Source organism: Marmota marmota, unplaced genomic scaffold, assembly GCF_001458135.2.
Source record: "Marmota marmota marmota unplaced genomic scaffold, marMar, whole genome shotgun sequence".
NCBI classification, from domain to species: Eukaryota; Metazoa; Chordata; class Mammalia; order Rodentia; family Sciuridae; genus Marmota; species Marmota marmota.
Window position 1 is genome coordinate 9,771,076 of NW_025999853.1, and position 21,268 is coordinate 9,792,343.

Sequence of the window (21,268 nt, forward strand, 5' to 3'; positions counted from 1 at the left end):
TTTTTTTTTTTTTTTTTTTTTTTTTTTTTTTTTTTTTGTTGTTGTTGCTGGGGATCAAACCCAGGGCAGGTCTTGTGCATGCAAGGCAAGCACACTCTCCCAACTGAGCTATAGCCCCAGCCTGGTTTTGCTTGTCTTGTCATAAAAACCAGATACACAGAGAATATCTGCAAGAAGAGTGAACTGAGTAAATGTGAGTAAAGGAAAACAAGATGGCTTTTCACAGTTTATCTTTGCGTGATGCTTTGATTTTGGAATCAAATCATATTCACTCAAAAAATATTAAATTAGAACAAAAGATCCACAAAGTAAGGGTTGTAAATGGGGCAGCTGAATCCCATTTATCTAGAAATTATCTTTCCATCCCACATGGTGTGTTAGTCAGCTTTTGCATTGCTGTGACCAAGAGCCCTGACAAGAATAATGTAGAGAAGGAAAAGTTTATTTTGGCTCATGGTTCAGAGGTTCAGTCCATGTCCACCCACTCCATAGCTCTGGGCCCAGGTAAGGCAGAACACCCTGATGGAAGGGTGGGGTGGAGGGAAGCTGCTTAGGACATGATAAGCAGAAAGCAGTGCTGTATTCAGTAGTGACGAAATATAAACCCCAAAGACATCCCTACCCCAGTGACCTACTTCCTTTAGCCACACCCTACCCACCTAGGGTCACTGCCCAGTTAATCCATTTTAGTATATTCATTCACTCATTAGGTTACACCTCTCACAATCCAATCACTTTACCCCTGAACATTCTTGCATGAGCTTTTGGGGGACACCTCATATCTAAAGTGTAACAATGGAGATTGTCATAGTATTTTCATATTGGAGAACCCTTAGTCATCCAACTCAGGTTTTTTGGAATTAGAGGCTGTCTACTCACACAATTGAAAAATAAGAGGTGGAACTGGCTTTGGGGATGGTACAGCACAGAGCACAGCTTTCTGTGACAGGCTGCCCAACCAACAGGCTTCCCATGCACCTCGTGGCACCCTGGCTTCAACCACCCAGCACAGTGTTGGAGGTCGCTGCCACCCCCAATGTGAGTTAGGGATCCGGCTGCTCTTCATTTTAGAAAATGAATCTGCTGGGGGTGACCAAGCAGAGCCAGAAGCTTCTCCTCCAGGATTTGAGGCTGTGGTTGCTCTCTTGTGCAACAGACACGACACAGATGCATGACATTCTGGACTTGAGAATGCGGGGCATTCAGAGCCAGACCAAGAGTATGTGTGTGGGGAGACGGCTGGGCTTCCCGGCTTGCCAGACTCAGGGAGTGGGAGAGAAGGGGAGACCACTTATCTCCTCCCACTCCCCTTGCCTCATTCCAGGCCCAAACACCAGACCAGTATGTCTCCAGCTGAGTAAAAAATGGGAACATGGGACAATGCCACATGTAAGAGATGTTAGGAAACCCAAACACAGCACAACGTTGATGTACTTAATTTGGTTTATGAAATGCAATTTGCAATTTCTGTGGAATCCTCTGTGTTAGTGTTAAATAAAGGCAAGGGGGGTAGGGTGGGGGGACACTGAGGGACTTGATGAGGAATCAGAAAAACAGACTTCCAGACTGAATCTGTTGCCATCTGGCTATAGAAGCACTTGCAGGTCACTGAACCTCTCTTTGTGATAGTTTCCTCATCTGAAAAATGTGATAATTAACTGCCTGTTCAACCTCACAGAGGTTAAGTAAGAACACAAGAGCCTTGAAGAATATAAACATAACTTAGAAATTAACAGAAGGCATCTGCATTACCTCAATCGCTTATTTACTTTTTTTTTTTTTTTTTTGGTTCTAAAAAGGTTATTAGCATGTATACTTTGATTTACTAAAGCAAGTTAGGATGGGTTGTGGGGGTCAAGGGAGACCTAGATTCCTCAGTGAAATAGGCTGCTTTTTGTATTTCCAAGGTCCTTTTCCCACACCTGAGAAACCACTTTCACTGACCAATCAGCCCTCTTCAGAGGACATGTGACTTAGTTCTGACCAATCAGAATACCACTCTCCCCTGGGCATGTGACTCAAGCCAGCCAATCAGGAACAATCAGCCAATCAGGAATGGGTTTTTGTTGGAACCACTTGGAATTCCTTGGTTTCTACTGGATAGGTTGGAGGCCCCAAGGTTCTAGAAGCCTTCTCCCTCCCAGGGAGAGGGGGAGCTACCTGAAAACCATGTCCGTAGAGAGGAAAGCACTGATGAGAGGAGGGAGGAGATGGATTCCTGGGAACACTTCTTGATCCCCCTATCCCTGACGCCAGCTGCACTCTTGAACTTCCCAGCTTCCCAGGTTAGTAGATACCCATTTTTCCTTCACAAGGCTAGATTTCTGATGTCTTCAGCTCTAAGAGTCTTGACTGATATGATCTCCTGAGACTGTTTGAGAATCTCTACAAAGATAAACCGATAGTGACTACATGCAAAGCTACATGAATTAAGAAAACACAAGGTTTAAGCCATACCTTTGTGAAGTCCAAGAGGGTGTGGAATCATCTCCCAGATAAATATGCATCATAGTAGTACCAGGTGACATTTTATAATTAAACAGGGACACAAATTACTAAAATAAAGAAATATTTCATTTTATTTTCTTTTTAAGTCATGAGGGACAAGGAAAGGTGAGTTCATAAAAGTTAAAACATAATACCAAAATATGAATAAAACCAGCTTTAGAGGTTGCACGGAATCAGCAGAATGTGATTATCTGTAGTGATTTTGGGCCTTCTCAGTTTGCCCAGACAGGTGTAGCGTTTGGTCTAGCCCATGTAACAATTTCTGTGGTAACTGTCCAGAAGAGAGTTGTCATAGAATCATGGAGCCCAAACAACTGAAATGTTGACAGTACACAAAGCAAAACAGTCAACATCAACGGGGTGACACAATTGGTTTACATTAAAGTAACTAGTAAACTTGAATCAATAAATCCCATTATGCAGCACCTCAAATACCCTGAGTCATTCCTTCATTTGCTCATTCATTCGTTCATGCATGCACATTCAGTAACAACTGTTTAAGAAGCACCTATGGTGTTTCCAGGAGGTACTGTGTTGAATGCTGGGGTTACAAAGGTAAAGATTAAAGCACATTCTCTGCCCTTAAGGAGCGCTCAATCTAATTGTGCAAAGAGATGGAGATGAAGAATGACGGTACATCTTTGAGAAGTGCTGATAACAAGAGTCTGCTTCACAGAGAGACACTCCATGCGTTCACTCTACCATAGGGTCCACGGAAGAAGCATGCGGGCTCCTTTTCCTCTTCAGAATCAATGTCACTCTTTAGTTCCAGTGTTACAATAAGGATCCACAGCATTACAACAAGTTAAGTGGACCCAGAAGTGGTTATCAGCTTCCCATCACAGAGCACTTGGGGGAGTGGCAGTTGGTCACGGCAGAGGTGGCAGACTGCTTAGCAGAGTTAATAGGGAGCCGCAATGGGCTCCCCACTCCCCAGATGCCCTCCAAGGCTGTCCAGATGGGCTACTAAGCCCTTGTTATGTACCCTCAAGGTCTGCTCCCACATGGCCATACCCAAGGTTGTAGTCTGAGGGTCTTTGAAAGAGGGAATACCTTCTTGTCAACATTCCAAGAGCTGCTTCTTTCTCTAGAAGGGCTTTCTTTTCAGTTGCCATTGGTGATTTGGGTAAAAAGGCAGAGTCTGCAGGTCCTGCTTAACCCCAAGGGCCTGACTCATATTTTCTATAGTGTTGTGGAACATTTGAGCACATACATTAAAAGGAGGAGAAAATAAACAGCACCTCCAATGCCCAGATCTTTCATCTGACCCTTCTCCTTTCTCCCTGTCTCTCTCTTGGACCTGAGTTCTCTTTGGTGTTTACAGGCATAAATGAATTTGAAAGATGTGAGTTTCAGCTTCTAAATCAGACTGTTATTCAGGTTACACCATTATAGTAAAAGAGAGTTGTACAATTTCTAATCTGCCTCGCTGAACCCATCCCATGGGAATTCCCACTACTAGTGACTGCCAATCAGCAGCAGGGGACAGTTGCAGCCTTGTGGACAGGGAGAAACTGAAGAGGCAGAATTTCAAAACCCAGGGCTTCTGTATTCCGCTAATGCCACAGTGAATAGTAGTAAGGCCTCCCCATAGAAGAATTTTTCATATTTCATCTAAAACCCAGAGTATCTTAGTGTTAATTTATTAACTGAATATTTGACATTTGGGCATATGATCATTATTTTAAGTTGAATTTTATAAATGCTCCTGAGATAACAGATGTATATAGTTAATTCTCTAAAAATGAAATTTTAAAATGAATATCCACGGATTTTGCTTTTTAATAAATGTACTAAACTTCAATTCCTCATTTAGTGTATTTCTATAGAACACTTGCACACAAAGACAACAAGCAACAGAATCTGTACAAAATAGGAGCTCTCCATTTTCTGTAATACCTTATCTTTTCTGTATAAGAGTTTATATAAAAAAGTGAATACTTAGAAAAGTATAAAAATATTGCTACAATGTTATAAATGCTCTACATTCTCTAGGAAAACATACCTTTGTAAATAGTACAACTATAGGAATCTTGGTGAAATTCAAGTCCTGGATGTACCGCAAATGCATCCCAATCAGGGTGGCATCAAAACCTGTCCATCTCTGTGCCACTTCTAGAAACCATCTGTGACATTCACTGAGACAGAATCCTCTTTTCTTCAAATGTCACCATTGATTTCTGTGGATATCCTTAAGGTAACACTCTATTAAAAAGAAGAAGAAGAAAAAGAATAAAAGAAAAAAGATTTCAAAGAAATTGAACAATTCCAGGGCTAACCATGAAACTTCCAGCAGCGTTGCCCCACCTGAGTGGTGACCTCACTATGGTTTGTGCTATGTTTGATTTGGGTATTATAGAATTTTTCTTGGCTTTCTGTATTCTTTTAACTAATAAAATTCACTTGTTTCAAAATGTAAGACTTTCACTGCAGCCAAGTCTGCTAAGGTCCCAACCTTCTCTCTGCCTTGAGAACATTTTTGAACAACACACTTTTCCTTTTTAAAAAGACATATTTTCTGTTTATTGGAACGAGTGAATCCTCTAAAACAATCAAGGTACATGACTTGTAGCATCTCAAGTGGCAGAAGGCATAGGAAAATTTCATTAATTGAGTGAACTATAGGGATGCTTCTCTTTGGAGAGAGAACTTACAGAATGGTAGAAAAAAAATCTCTAGCTACTCTTCTGATAGATGACTAATATCCAGAATATATAAATAACTCAAAAAACTCCAGTAAAACCCCCATTAGTAAATAAATAGGCAAATGAGCTAAATAGACACTTCTCAAAAGAACAAATACAAATGACCAATAAATATATGAAAAAAATGTTAAACATCATTAGCAATTAGGGAAATGCAAATCAAAACTCCACTGAGATTTTACCTCACACTAGTCCAAATGGCAGCCATCAAACAATAATAATTGCTGGAGAGGATGTGGAGTAAAAGGAACCCTTTCACATTGTTGGTGGGATTGTAGATTAGTACAACTACTATGGAAATCAGTATGGAAGTGCCACAAAAGACTAAGCAGGGAACCACCATACGACCCAAATATACCACTCTCCTTGGTATTTATCCTCAAGAATTAAAAGTCAGCATGCTATAGGGATTCCTGTATACCTATGTTTATTAGCAGCACAATTCACAATAACCAAACTACAGAACCAGCCTAGGTGTCCATCAATGGATGAATGAAAAGGTGGTATATATACACAATGGAGTTTTATTTTAGCCATAAAGAAGAATGAAAGTACATAATTGCAGGAAAATGGATGAACTTGAGAATATTATGTTAAATGAACTAAGTCAAACTCAAGTCAAGGATCATATGTGTTTTCTATTATGTGGAAGCTAGAGAGGGAGAAAAGGAAAAGAAAGGTACTAGGGGGAATCTTGAGAAAATTGAAAGGAGACCAGTAAAGTAGAGGAAAGGGATCAGGGAAGGAGGAGGGAAGGGAAAGGGAAAATACTGGGGAACAATATTGACCCACTTACATTGTTATATCATGTACATGTACAAATATGTAACAGCAAATCTCGCCATTACGTATAATAGTAAAATATGTGTATTAATTATTATATTTATTAATTATGCATAATTATTATACATATTAAATATAGAAAAAAAGATGCTTCCCCTTTGGGAATAAGTTAGTAAACTAAGTTGCACAATATATATTTTTCAAACACATCAAGAATAAAAACAAACTGTTCTTTTTAAATTCAATAATTTTTTTCTAAATTATTTTTACTAATCCCCAATTGTCAGCAATTTGTAACATCTGAACTGATAAATACCTACCTGAAAATCTTGGATGAATGTTAGGAAGTAGAAAATAAAACCAAAGGCCACGGTCCATTCACAGATTGCGCTCACTACATGGTACGCATAATCCTAAAAGCGATAATAAGGAAAGAGAATTTAGCCTAAAAAATACCCACTTAGCATACAACCTGAAATAATAATGAGACAGACCAGAGGTGTGAGAAGCTGTCCAGAAAGCCTAAACCAGAACCTTGAGGAAACAATATAAGCAAGACCACATAGATAAACTTTAGGGACTGGCCCAATAAGAACAGGAATGGAATGATCCTGAATATTCTCTCTGGCACTCACACACTCCGGTTTTAAGACAGTCTGCATAACTTCAAAAGGCAAAATATGGACCACAAAACAGTTAAGCATGGGAAGGAAATTTAGACTCAACAGAAGAAAGAACTTTCCATTTAAGGCATGCCTTGGTCTCCCGCAGTTGGGAATCCCGTAGCTGAAGGGCACGTTTAACAAGCATCTAGTCTGCGCTCCTGCGGTTATTCCAAAGAATGACTGTGTGCATCTAGACAAGACAAAACATAAAGCCCCCACTGGGTTTTAAGTTTCCCTGTAACTGGAGAAATCGCTCATTCAGCAGTCAGTTCTGCTTATGTCAAAAGGTAAATAAAGCTGCAAAGCAAATGCTAGTAATGAGACTTCCACAGGACACCTGCATATCTTCTCCAAGACAAGGAGAAGAATGAGAGCCAAGAATCAAAGTGGCTTTCATGGGGGTTTCCAAGCTCAGTTGCTTATGGAGGCCAGGAAATTAATAAAAATAAATGAAACTGATGGTTGTTAAGCGAAAGACAGAAAAAGGAGCCCATTTCTCATCAACTCAATTCCACATTCACAAAATGGGAAAATAATACCCCAGTGCTTCTTTGAAAGAAGTTAAAAAAAAAAAGTCTATTTGTGTGCATGCATGTGTATGTGCACATGTGTATGTGATCTCCTGTTTTTTTTTTTTTAATGCTGGAAACTCATTTCAAAGCATTTTAAAATTCCATCTAAGTAAGGAAAAAAATGCATGTCTGCATTTTAACTTTAGCTCACATGCCAAACTAGGCCTGCAGACTCTTAGTTTACCCCCTCTGATTTCAAATAAGGTTAATTGTTTTTCCTACTTCACTTTCTGCTCTGCTATAGGTTACATGTGTGAGTAAAAACGTGTGCTGGGTTGCTAGTCAGTTCCATGGCGACAGCTCTTTTCCTTGACCCTGTTTTCATCCCATAAAGATTTAACAGATTTATCAAACTCGAGCAGACATCACTTTTGGCTGTCTCCAGGGACACATCCATCCATTGTTCTCATTCCAGGGCACACTGGGGAGAACCTGGCCAGCCTGCATTAGGAGTGGAGAACAGAGGCTTCCTCTTTTTGATGCCAGCAGCAGGGGACATGTCCTATCCCATATCATCCCTGGACAATGAAGATGGCTTATTAAAAGGAGGCATAAAAAGGGGTGGGAGAGGACATTGACGTGAAGGAAAACATATTAAAATCTTGACTTTGAAAAGAAAAAACAAACAGAGACACAATGGCAGAGGGTACGGGGGATGTCTTCAGCATCATATTAATACAAGTTCCGTGGAGTGGCTTCATCCAAATGTGAACACAGGCCAAGCTCTGAACTCCTCGCTCAGTGGGATGAAACAAGGACATATTTCTCACCCTCCCTACCGAGTAAGCCCATGCACATAGGTATGCAGTGAAAGCTCTAAAATACTATACAGAAATCTGGGGCAGTACCTAAAATGATTATTCTTTTCAGGTAATTAATGTAAAGAGGTTTATGTTGCTGTTTGTTTTCTGATTTTGCAGCCATTGATACTAGAAACAGAAGGAAACACCAAAGTGGCACAGAAATTTATAGACTGAATAGAAAATCAGGTACTTTTCACACTTTTAGATAGCAAATGGAAGGTGACAGATTTTCAGAGACCTGGGGATATGCTTTGTGGAGCCCTTGACTTGTGGTGGAAGGTCGCCCCCCGGTGGTCTAATAGTAAAGTACACCTGGGCCTGCTCTGCTGTTTGGTGTCTTGTCAGGAGGACGTTCCCCAGTGGAAAGAGGAGCCTAAGACCCTTTGGATAGGAACTTATTTCCCCCATTCAGAAAAAAAAGTTGCCTTTTTCTAGGTCTAACCTCTTGGATAATCTGGATATCGTCCTGTCATATTCAAAGGAAGTGTTTTTTGAATTCTTGTCTGGATTATTCTCTTTCTTACCACCATCTTCAGTCCCATCAGCAACCTCGATGGAGAGCTAGTATCCTCTGTCTTGGGGAACCCTTCCTCTGACCCAGCTATCCCCTCTAGCCAACCACCGCATTTTTCCCCAGCAAACATATGTTGATAGCTGAATGAGTGAACCACCCTTCGTTGCCCAAATTCAGGGATCTCGTTCCATTCCTAAAGGCTGTTCAGCTCCATCTACCATGATTAATCATTTCCCTTTCTTTTGAAAAAATGCCCTCCTCTTGCTCTCTGGGGTAATATATCTTCTTCTCATTTCATAGTGAGAATTCATGTTTCAAAGAACCAAATTTGGCAGTGGACAACTGGTTGTTTGCCCCCACTAAACTATAGGCTTCCTTGGGGACCTGCCACCCTATAGCTGACCATCCCCACCCCAGCATCCCTCAGCACAGTCTTGCTAGCAATAGGGACTTGGTCAGTGAAGTCAGCCCAGTATTGCCCAGTTCTGATTCATGACTGATTCGCTTCTTGATTCATGACTCTTCTTTTTACTTCTTTTTTTCTGGGTACAGTCCTTCACCTGCCCTTTGGAAAACAATCTACTGCTGTTCTCTCACTAAATCCCTTTTGTCCTGGGGCATCATTCATTCAATCTCCTATACCACATCTGGATGAAGCACTATCATAATAGTTTCATGGCATGGGGTGATCTCAATTTCACATACTTGGGTACAGGTGTTCTGATATTTGGTTTGGAAATTATTGGTCACTCTATTCTATGCCATGAGGGCTCTTGACCCTACCAGAGATCTAGCTTCACACTTTTAACTGGACATTCAGCCTTGATTTTTCCCTGTAGCCTCAGACGCCAGTGGCTGCAAAACCAAACACATCCACTTCTGCCTGTGAAATCATTTATCCCTGATAAAGACTGTATCTCTGTGGTCATGGAAATAAATTATTTGGTTCATCCAAAATAAAGTCTTGGAAATCATTTTTGATTCATCATGTCTCTTCATTCTCAAGTTAGCCATGTGCAAGTGCTCATCCAATATTTTTATCCTATCATTTCCAACTGAGGTTCATCTTGATTTGAATCTCAACTAGTAGAACTGTCTGCTTCTGGTCCTGCTAATGCCAAACTCTCTCTCAAATCTGCCCCAGATGTTGCTTCTACCTAATATTTGTCCAATAATACTCACTCAATTTCCTTTCCTGATCAGAAGGTCTTCAAAAAGCTTAGTCTGGCCAACTTAGTCAAGTTGAACCTCTGTCAGCCTCCAAAAGTCACTGCTTCCTTGCAAAGTTACCCCTGATTATATTAATTGTCACTGTGTCCTGAAGTGAACTGTCCACTACCCTGAATCTTGTCTTGTCCTCTCTGATGAACATTCTGCACTTTATCCGACCTCCATAAACCTTCATTCACATTGTCTCCTACCCTTTAAGTTCCAATCTCTTACTAAGCCCTAAAGGTTGAAGTGTGTAAGAAAGAAATAAGGAATTCTAAATTTTGAAAATAATTTCAGGAACCATTTGGGATTATCCCAATAACTAATGTTAAGCAAAAGTTATGGGAGGCCTAAGCTCCTACACTAGGCCCCCAACAGATCAGACCAAACCAAAATGGAGTCACTTATGCTAAGTGCCACATAATCCACCTGAAACTTCAAGAGAGCAGATAGAGCCCCAAACTGAGAATTTTTTTCCTGAAGACAGGAGATTTCCATTTACCTGAGCCTGTGTAATAAAGAAGTCTCTTCTGCTTAAAAAATAATGTGAAGTAGCCCCATGTGAGCCAATCAAACTTTCCCCATTGTTCTGTTTCCTTGTTCCCACTTTACAAAACCTACTGTGTCGCTGCTTCATGGAGCTTTCATTCTATTTTATAGAATGGACCCTGCCTCAGATTCAGGAATTTCAAATAAAAGCCAGTTAGATGTATAACTAAATTTGTTGTAATTTTGTCTTTTGAAGCTATTTACAACACACACATTGTCAAGTAATTGAGCAGTAAGTTGATTACATGACACATTTACCCCACATTTTGCAACCTGTTCTAAGAAATGACAGTGATCCTTCCTAGGATTCGGCCAGCCACAATCTCTCATAAACAGGATCAACATCATCTTGAGAACAACTTAAATGTTACCTTTTCTTTTGGATTCCACTCCAGTTTGGTTATAGAAATTAGTGAAGCACAGGCAATCACTTTTTAAAAAGAGAACATTGTTAAGGAAACTACAGAAGAAAAAAAAATGGTTCTATAATACTAAGACAATTCTAGTAGAATCATTACATGGTGTTAAGATATTAATAACAACATTGCTACAATCAAACCAGTTTCTATTGATTTCTGGTAATCTCAGACCTTCTAATATGATAGTAGCTAAATTACAACAGAAATGCAGTCATACCTTAGTGATACTTTTTCAGTTACATGTAGCAGAATTTTAATTTGCAGTTTGACCCCCAGTGTTTGTTGGTGTTCCCACTTAAATTGGCTGTTGAAAGCTGGTCAAAATGGCTGACAGGACAGTCCAAGATGGGTCCTTTTTGAGTACTTACTAAGTAAATAAAAATACATCTTCCCTAAAAATATTATTCTCAAGGTAACAGCTGTAAGGAAAATTTAACATTTTATATGCAAAAATAAGCTACAAAAATTCAAACTGCCACCTGTTAAAAACAGACCTCTGTTGCATAACTGGGTATAAGTGCAGCCCTTTCTCTTGACACAGTTTCCAAATCAAAGACATTCAGCCTACTTCAGACTTTCAGGCCAAGCCTTATAAGGCCAGGGGCCCAGGCTCCTGCCCTCCCTCCACACTACTATCTGTACAAAAGGTGGTGATCAAATTTAGAGGGTAAAATAGAGCTGGGCATGGTGGTGGTACACCTGTGATCCCAGGTGCTCAGGAGGCTGAGGCAGGAGGATTGCAAGTTCAAAGTCAGTCTCAGCGAGTTAGTGAGGCCCTGTCTCAAAAAATAAATATAAAAAAAAAGGAGGCTGGGGATGTGGTTCAATGGTAGAACACCCCTAGGTTCAATCTCCAATGCCAAAAATAAAGGCAAAAAAAAAAAAAAAGCTAAAGGAACAGAAAGCTCTATGGAATCTACCAAAAATTAGGACTTCAAAGCACTGAGTCAATGCAAATTTACGGCCTTCTCTGAATTCAGAGTCAGCACATCCTCTCTATGTCTCGTCTTCATATTTTGCAATACTTAACACTTCCCAGTTTCTCAAAATAAAAAATTGAGAGCATCAAAGATTTATCATTTCATTACCATACCTCTGTGTGCAATTGTTTAACAGCTACTAATTATTTTGTTTATTTGTTCTTTAGTTTCATCTTCAGTACACCAGGTACTGCACTGGCTTGGGAGCGAGGGGAAAGAAACCCCAGCAAAACAGAAAAGGTGAAAAAGGATAATCCAGTGCAGGAGAAGAGCGTGGGCAAAAAGAGAACAAGAAACAGCCAGGCTTAGGGGACAAAGTGTAACATGAAGTTGGAGAAATAGTAGCTCATGATCAGATCATGTGCTTCCTGCAAAGGAATCTGGACTTTATTCTGCTAGTGATCGTGAAGGCTTTCGAAAGCATTAGAGGTCAGTGCAAGATGAACAATTCAGCAGGAAAAGTCCAGAAGTGTGACTCTAAATGAGTGTTCTCATTCAGAGCCTCAGTTTCATTTCACAAGAATGACCCAGGAAGAAGAAAGCGGGCATTTTGAAGATGCTTTGAATCCTTTGTAAGGAAATATTATTACCATGCTGAAGTTGAAGACATAGACTTTTTCATATGATAAAAATTCATTTTAGTTAATTTGCTCCAGGGACATAACCACTTCTGTTTGGGGCTGCAAGAGCCTTCTAGAATGAAATCTATTACTTTAGAAAACTCTTGAGGTCTGAAATGTTTATTTTGCTAAAAATTCTATGATTTTAATATCTGGGGATCTGTGTCTAAAAGTTGGAAGCAAGGAAAGATTTTATACCAAGAATCTGCTTTTAGCACTATGTATACCCTATAGTGCACACACTATAAACACTATACATTTTACAACACAAGCTGCCAGTTTCAAGGAGATATATTTAATGAGAAAGCATGAGCATCTTCGACCCATAAAAAGACTAGGAAATTGAGAAGGCATTATCTTAGGAATAAAACAACTGGTAAATTTCTCAGGATTAGAGAGTAGGTCCTGTGCTTGGAAATTTTGTAATTAAAAATTTCCTTCCATAGCTGGGTGTGATGGCACATACCTGTAATGTGGGTGACTTGGGAAGCTGAGGCAGGAGGACTGTAAGTTCAAAGCCAGCCTCAGCAACTTAGTGATACCTATCTCAAAATAAAAAATAAAAAAAGGGCTGGGAATGTGCCTCAGAGGTGTAATCCCTCTGGATTCAATCCCCAGTACCAAAAAAAAAAAAAAAAAAGAAAAGAAAGAAAGAGAGAGAGAAAGAAAAAGATTTCCTTAAGATTTAAAAAAAAATAGAGATTTCCTTAAGATTTAAAAAAAAATAGACTTCTTATTTTGTATAACTTCTATTTTAAAAGAAAAATACAAATCTCAATGTGTAGAAACACACATGATGTATTCAAAATGCGTTCTCAAGCTTACCTACTTTATACCATAACCCAAACCAAACTAATGAAATTGCCACTTATTAAATAGTTTCAATTTTTCTACAATTTGACATTAATCATCACTTTTAAGAACACTGTAGCATTCTTTAATATGACCACAGTTGGTATTTTTAAAGATGCTTCACACCTTAAAGACCACAGTTTTTTAATTTTCTTGGTTAAAAACTTCATTAAAGGGGCTGGGGATGTGGCTCAAGCGGTAGCGCGCTCGCCTGGCATGCGTGCAGCCCGGGTTCGATCCTCAGCACCACATACAAACAAAGATGTTGTGTCCACCGAAAAACTAAAAATAAATATTAAAATTAAAAAAAAAAAAACTTCATTAAAGAAGAGAAGAGAGAAAAAGAAAAAAAAAGGACAAAGTTTCATTTCCTCTAAATCAGAATATATAATCATGACAAATTCATATAATTTTTTTCACATTGCTGAATTAGAAAATGAATTTTATTTTGAACTACAAAAAGACTAACTACCTTTTAATTGACTTAATCAGTGATGGTTTTTTCAACATCTCAGTGTGAACACTTGGGACTTCACAGGACTATTGCTTTAAGTTCAATATCAATATTTGGTATCTTCAGCCAAGCACTACAAAGAAAACTAAATATTTTCAAATGGCTCATGAAACTAGACTGTGGAAAGGAAAGTAAATAGAGACTGAAGTGTTCCTACATTGTTCCATTCCCCTTTCACACCATTTCCCCCCCAAAAGATTCGTTTGATCTAACCAGACCAAGTTGAGATGTTTTCTTAATGATTTACAGTTTTCTCCTGTTTGTTGTTCTGAAGAATGTGGAAACTTGGTTTTATCCTTTGATTTTTTTTTTTTTCATGCCTTTGGAGAGGGTGTCAAACTTGCTAGGACACTATAACAAAGATTCTTTTCTTGGCCAAACTTTGAACTCCTGAAACTTCTCCCAAGTCCATCTGGACACTTCATTCTAAAATCCAGTTTTAGCCCAGCACAATGACACACGCCTGTAATTCCAGTGACTCGAAAGGCCGAGGCAGGAGCATCACAAGTTCAAGTCCAGCCTGAGCAACATAGTGAGACCCTGTCTCAAAATAAAATAAAAAGGGCTGGGGATGTAGCTCAGTGGTACAGCATCCTTGAGATCAATCCCCAGTACTGAAAATAATTTTTTTTAAAAAGAGAAGAATTAGTTAAGCCAGCATCCCCCACTGCTACCTCTGACCCTGCCCTGCTTCTTTGGCTAAAAATTCCCACTTGCCAAAGCTGTATTGGGAGTTCAGCCCAGTCTCTCTCCCCTGCAAGATGTGCAGTGGTCTCCACCTATCACTATGGCCTAAAACGAAGTCCTCCTTACCATACTTTAATAAATGCCATTAATTTTTTTTTTTTTTTTTTTTTTTTTTTTTTGCTCTAGCAACTGACAAATGTGAAAAGGATACTGGGGACAACAGCTGCACAGGAAACAGCAGAGATGGCCATGCGTATGTGGCATGTCAAGAGGCTGTTCCACTGTGGACACGATTTGTAAGAGATGATGGATTGCAGGAGCGTGTACACCACACCACAGACAAAAGCCAGAAGGGCGCCCCCGTCGTGGACCACGGGCACAGCTAACTCCTGGAGAGAAAATCACAGATGTGTAACAACTTGTATGAGACTGCCAGCATTAAGCTTTGAATTCTCAGTCACTCCCGATGCTCCAAGCCACTGTTCGTCACAGATGCACTCGTCCTTGGAAAATGTGGCTGCTTCCAGAAGAGTACCAATTGCAAAATAAATGCCAACAACTGGGTTGTTCCCTAGCAAACCTGGGCATGTGGAACAAGGAAGGAACAATGTTTACCTTGGAGGTAATGGACTTTGACCCTTACAACCTCAATCTCTGTATCTATAAAATGGGCGTAATCATTCCTGCCTCACAGGTTTGTGGAGAAGACTATATGACACATCTCATACAAAAATATCATTTAGAGCAGGGGATGTCGCTCAGTGGAAGAGCACTTGCCTAGCATGTACAAGGCCCGAGGATTCAAGGCCCGAGGATTCAATCCCCAGGACTGCAAGCTGGGCGCGGTGACACATGCCTGTAATCCCAGTGATGTAGGAGGCTGAGACAGGAGGATCTCAAGTTCAAAGCCAGCCTCAGCAACCTGGAGGGGCAAGCAACTCGGTGAGACCCTGTCTCTAAATAAAATACAAAATGGGGCTGGGGACGTGACTCGGTGGTCGAGTGCCCCTGAGTTCAATCCCTGGTACCAAAACAAAACAAAAGGAAAAAACCCAGACTGCATTAATACTTTGTCATATATTAATTATTCATTTACTAAATATGGATTTTGAGTACCTAGAACACTTAGCATGAGAATACAGATTCAGGAATGTTATACACAAAAAATAAAATACATTTTATGCCTTTTAAAATGAGTATAAACTTTTAAGTATATAAAGAATTCAGGGAAATACCAAAAAATATGCCAAAAAAAGGTTAAGATGGTAAATTTTGTGTATATTTTAAATACAATTAAAAATAATTTTAATAAAAAAGAATCAAAATAAATTACTTTCTTCCCCTGAATGTTAGGCACATTTGGTTGACAAGAAATAAAAGGCAAAGCATCTGCAGCTAATGAGTCAGTTTCAGGAATAATCTGAGAATTCTGGTACTTTCCATTCTTACTTTCCTTTTCATGCGAAGTAAATCAACATCTTGAATTGGTATCCTTTATTTCCTTTCATAAATACTGTCAGGGAATTTCCTTCCTTAGCCCCAGCCAATTCAACATGTCCATTACAATCTTAATCCACAAATTGCATAACTCTATATTAACACTGATGTTATCAGACCCAAAGGCCCTAGACTCAGCAGGAACTGTCTCTATAGTGATGTCTTTTAGAAGGGAAAGGATTCTTAGGTCATATATGAATTCTGGGTAAAGGATGAGATAAAAACGTAGCATCTTTTTTAGACAACTTTTTAGAAACTCTTGCAAATTTAAAAGATAGCAAAACATAGAGCCAGGTACCATGGTGCACTTCTGTAATCTCAGTTGAACAGGAAGGTCTCAAATTTGAGGCTAGCCTGGGCAACTTAGTGACCCCTTGTCTCAAAGTGAAAATTAAAAATTTAGCAATTTAGCAAGACCCTGTCTCAAAATAAAAATTAAAAAGGGTTGGGGAGATGCTGTGGTTGCAGTTCAGTGGTCTAGCACTTGCCTAGCACGTTTGAGGAACTGGGTTCAATCCTCAGCACCACATATAAATAGATAAACAAATAAACAAACAAATAAATGTATCCATCTATAACTAAAAAAAAAAAAATTTTAAAGGGGGTTGGGGAAGTAGCTCTGTGGTGAAGTGCCCATGGATTCAATTCCCAATTCCTGGAGGGGGAAAAAAAAAAAAGAAAAAAGAAAAGATAGTAAAACATAGAGAATACTAGACCCAACAGGGCTATACCTTGAAAATGTTCTTTTCTAAAAAGAACAATTCTTTTTTTAATTTTATTTTTAATCTACAAGTAATAATTATATATATTTATAGGATTTTGTATATTTTTATATATTTACAATGTGGAATGATTGAATCAAGCAGATTAACATATTCATGACTTCACAGTTATTTTTATAGTCAGAACTTATAAAATCTGGTGCTTTAACAATTTTGAAATATTCATAATTATTAATGTTAGCCATCATGCTATATACAATAAATCTCATTCATCCTGTCTGAAACTTTGTACCATTTAACCTCACTGTTCCCAGCCCCTGGTACTGTTCTACTCTCTGCTTCGACTGTTAGATTCCACCTATAAGTGAGATCTTCTGTTATCTGTCTTTTATGTGTCTTGCTTATTTCATATTTAACACAATGCCCCATTCCGTCTCAAATGACAGAATTTCAAAAGGAAACTTCTGAAGGGAGAATAAAGTATTGACAGAAATTAGTGAGGATACCCTCAAAAGCAGGCATTCCACCCACCCACTCACAGAAAGAGTTATCTGTGAGCTTCTCATAAATGTGATTATTACGACTCAAGAAAAACCACGAGAACCAGTCACGCTCTCTCTTGGCCTCTCAACTCAAATTCTTCTCGAGGTAGCAGCTCAAGTCGGCCTGCTGATGGCATGCTAGAAATGAATTACAGGATATCAAACAAGGAAGTCGTAAAGATGCACTTATGGGAACACTGCCAAGGCAAATACTTTGTTCCCAGGGACTGTTAAAAAAAATTCTATTTTCGGTCTCTATAAACATTTGATAACTTCATGGAAGCCTTAAAAATAATCAAAAATTCGATTATCTAACCATCTAAGTTTTCTTTCTAAAGCCTGCCCTTTATGGTTTAAAAAATGACATCTGTATGCCTTATGTGGTGCTGAGTTATTCAAAAGATGAAATAATGTAAGTACATGGTACCCCTCCCAAATAATTCAGACCCACACTGGATTCCACAGTTTATATCATTCCAAGCCACCCCTTTTTGACTTTTTCTTTTTTAATCATGTTTTCTGATGGTAGAGATATGTGCTATAAACAGTCACCCCTCAGGATCCACAGGAGATTGGTTCCAGGAACCCTATCAAACACCATAATCCACAGATGCTCAAGTCTCATGTAAATTTGCATAGTATTTGCATATAGCCTCTGTACATCCTCCTGTATACTTGATTTAGTCATCCTTTAGATTGCCCATAATACCTAATACAATGTAAATGCTGTGTAAATAGTTGTTATACTGTGTTTTTTAGGAAGTAATAATGAGAAAAAAGTTTAAGTTCAGAACAAATGCGATATTTTTTTTCTGATTATTTTCAAGCTGAGCTTGGTTAGATTTAGGGATGGAGATCTGATTATACTTAGTTTTTCCTCACAGATAATTTCTTCATTTGAAATAACTCTTCATTGAGAATAACTCTTTTCCACAGTTCTGGACAGATTGCTTCAATTCGAAGGTCACCTCTGCCACACATTGCTCATAGGATATTGGGCAAGTATTAGCCTGTCTGGGCCTCTATTTCATCATCTGTAAATAGGGAAAGGAAGAGTGCCCACTTATAAGGCTTTTATTGGAATTGCATGATTTACAGTGTGGGATTTTTCATACATATGTCTGTCATGCAGAAGAATCCCAATAAATGTTTGTTGTTATGAAAAACAGAATACATGCTCTATCATATAAAACATAAGAAAATGCCATAAAAAGCCCAAGTCACATGACAAATGATCCACACCACCACGGCAGCTCTCTGTGCTGCTCTGAGAAGCAAATTTAAGTGCACAATATGCCCCCCTGTGAAACCTAATACACTTGCTTCAGGGGAACTACAGATTTGGCTCTCACTTTTCTAGCCTCACCATTAACAACACGGAGACACTAATAATCACATGATTTATAACATCCAAAAACTAAAATGAGTTGAGACCTGAGAGATTATCCATGGCCTGTGTCCTATTGAAGATATAATATAAGGAAAGGGACTAGTCTGTGTCATATTGAAGATATAATATAAGGAAGGGGGCCTTTCCCCATAAACCTTTGGTAAGTACAGGAGTGAATTTCCTGGGGCACAGTATTATAATGACCTCCCCCACCATGAGAAGTGCAGAGAAAGGGATTTTATGAGGCCCACCGGGGGCCTTTTACACTGAGGACTCTGTTTTTGATGATCCGACTTCATGCAGGAGAGGACACTAGAGACTGAATGGACAGCGGATCATACAGGTGGAGGACTGTGGTTATTTAGTGTACAGACACATGCTCTAGCAGTCTGCTGGAAGTGAAGGCTGCCATCTTTATTTGTGAAAATAACATTGTACAAGGTCACCCCTGATGGGAAGACAGTTAAAGAAGTACCCCAGGCAGAAGCCAAGGTCCTCCTGGAGTAACGCCATTCTGCTCTCACAGAGACAACAGGTGAAGGAGAGCACAGGTCCATCTTAATGGTAACCTGTGATGATGAACCAATAATGACCACAATAGCCACCAGGTATAGACTGCTGGCTGTGGTAGATTATCTGATGGAATCCTTGCAACAATCCCTAGAGGTGGGCATAAGTAGCAGTAGTAGTAGTAACTTGAAATTTAACCAGTATTCTTAAAATATTAAATATTGTCTCCATAGACAAATAATATGAGCAGAAATCCATAGAGTAGAATAATGATGTTTTTTTCCATATACCTCACACATTGAGAATATATCAAGTAGACTCTGCATAGAAGTTAATTTTCTCTGGGGGCCATATTTTGATTCTGAGACTCATTAGCTAAATAATCCCAGCAAATGACTTAACCTCCACTAACCAAACCTTGACTGCAAAAGGAAGAGATCAGATGCTGCTCTTTGAATGCCAGATGGAGTCTACTGAATGGTGGAATTGGTAAGCACACATAAATATCTTCATACTCAGTAAAATCAATATGATGACTAAGTAGCTCTCCCTGTATCAAACCACACCAATATGAAATGGATCAATGCAAAGGCCATAGCATTTGTTGGAAGCACACACTCTTAATTGTACAAACATGTACCCCTTCTCTCCCAAGGATCAGATAAGACCAATGTCCCAATGTCAAAGATTTATTCCTAAAAATTAATCTCATCCAATTTTGGGAAACTCATCAACCATTTCACAGCTCTCCTGGCACAAGCGTGCTGCTTGGGTTCCTGCTTCTCTCCTCACACATTGTCCCCAGTACCGAGAAAGCCACAGACCATACCTGAAAATTTGCTACAATGCCCATTCCGATACATCCCACCAATCCAAGAACTAAGGACACCAAGTTAAAAACAGGAGTGCCGAAATAGCTGGTTTGATTTTGCTTCTCTACTATTTTATATCTCGTGTACATCGTGGCTGCACCTGAAAAAGAAAGGCACTTTGATGAAATTTTCATGATTTGATTTTTTTTTTTTTTTTTGGAATGAAAAACTTAGAAGCAGTTTTTAACCATTTGTTAAAATGTCCTGATTATGGCTATAACTGTAGGTAAGCGCTAGAGTACTTGCCTAGCATGCATGAGACCCTCAGTTCGATCCCCAGTACCCACCTCAAAATAAGTCCTGATTGCAATGCCTCCCTATTTGCCCATCCCTGTCCTTTCCCCCACCCCATTTTAGTTTCTCCCCAGTGTGATGGAATAAATAGACAGAAACATACACACCCCATTGTGGTTGTTATTTTTTCACATAAAAGCCATTATAGTATATGTATTATTCCGTCTTGCTCTTCTCACTTAACAATGTACCCTGGAGATTTTTCCAAGTCAGTACAAACAAATCTACTTCGTCATTTATGAAGGGTCTTATAGTATGAGATACCATATTTATTTCATTATTCTTTTACAAATGGATTTCTATATTGCTTCTCTGTTTTTTCAGTTATAAACAGTGTTCAATAAACATCTTTGGATATAAATCTTTGGGCACTCTATCAGGTATTTCTGAAAGGCCAGTTCTTAGAAGTAGTTATTACTGGGTCAAGAAAAAAAAAACCCACACACAATTAAAATGCTCAGAAGCACTTCCAGATTGCTCTAAGACAGTAACAATTTATACGCCCATCAGCAGAACTGGAGAGCAATTTTGTATACACTCGCCTTTTTAATTATTGTCAATCTAATGAATAAAAAATGGCAACCAGTTGGTTTAATTGGCATCTTCCTAGTTATTACTGTGATTTAGCAATTTTCATTGTATCTACCAGTCATTTTCATTTCTTCTTCTGAGAATTGCATGTTTTAATTTTTTTTTCTCATTTTCCTCTTGGTTTTGTTTATTCATTTGTAATTTGTGGTTGCTTTTTACACATTATGTCCACTAGTCTAAATCTGCTATAAATATTACAAATTTTCCTCTGATCTGTTGTCTTTTAACTTCATTTCTGATACCTTTCATTGTTTAGAAGTTTTCATTTTTTTACCTACTCAAATCTGTTAACTCTTATTTAGCATCTGTGCTTTGTGTATGCTCAGATAAGTTTTTTCATCCCAAGATTTTTTTGGAAACACTAAACTTCTCTTGCACTTTTGCTTTTTATATTAGTTCTTTAATTGCAACTGGTTTGTGTGAGATGCTTAGAATGTGAACGTTGGAGGCAGGGTGCAATAGTGTAC

General features: G+C 38.9%; 1 protein-coding gene across 2 annotated transcripts in view; it reads right to left on the bottom strand.

The window, feature by feature from the left end:
- Dram1 (DNA damage regulated autophagy modulator 1) overlaps window positions 1–21,268 on the bottom strand; it is a 54,530-nt gene that overhangs the window by 15,915 nt on the left and 17,347 nt on the right. The window contains exons 3-7 of one of the 2 annotated variants that reach the window (XR_007347581.1): window positions 19,874–20,016; window positions 14,595–14,772; window positions 10,683–10,741; window positions 6,317–6,409; window positions 4,514–4,713 (exon numbers count right to left, since the gene is read on the bottom strand). Coding sequence is in view for 1 of the 2 variants with exons in the window: in XM_015482853.2 (XP_015338339.1) it covers window positions 4,669–4,713; window positions 6,317–6,409; window positions 10,683–10,741; window positions 14,595–14,772; window positions 19,874–20,016 (518 nt within the window). In the remaining variant the exon portion in view is untranslated. Of the gene's footprint in view, window positions 1–2,552; window positions 4,714–6,316; window positions 6,410–10,682; window positions 10,742–14,594; window positions 14,773–19,873; window positions 20,017–21,268 lie in introns of those variants that run through there. The other variant, XM_015482853.2, reaches the window with a different exon arrangement.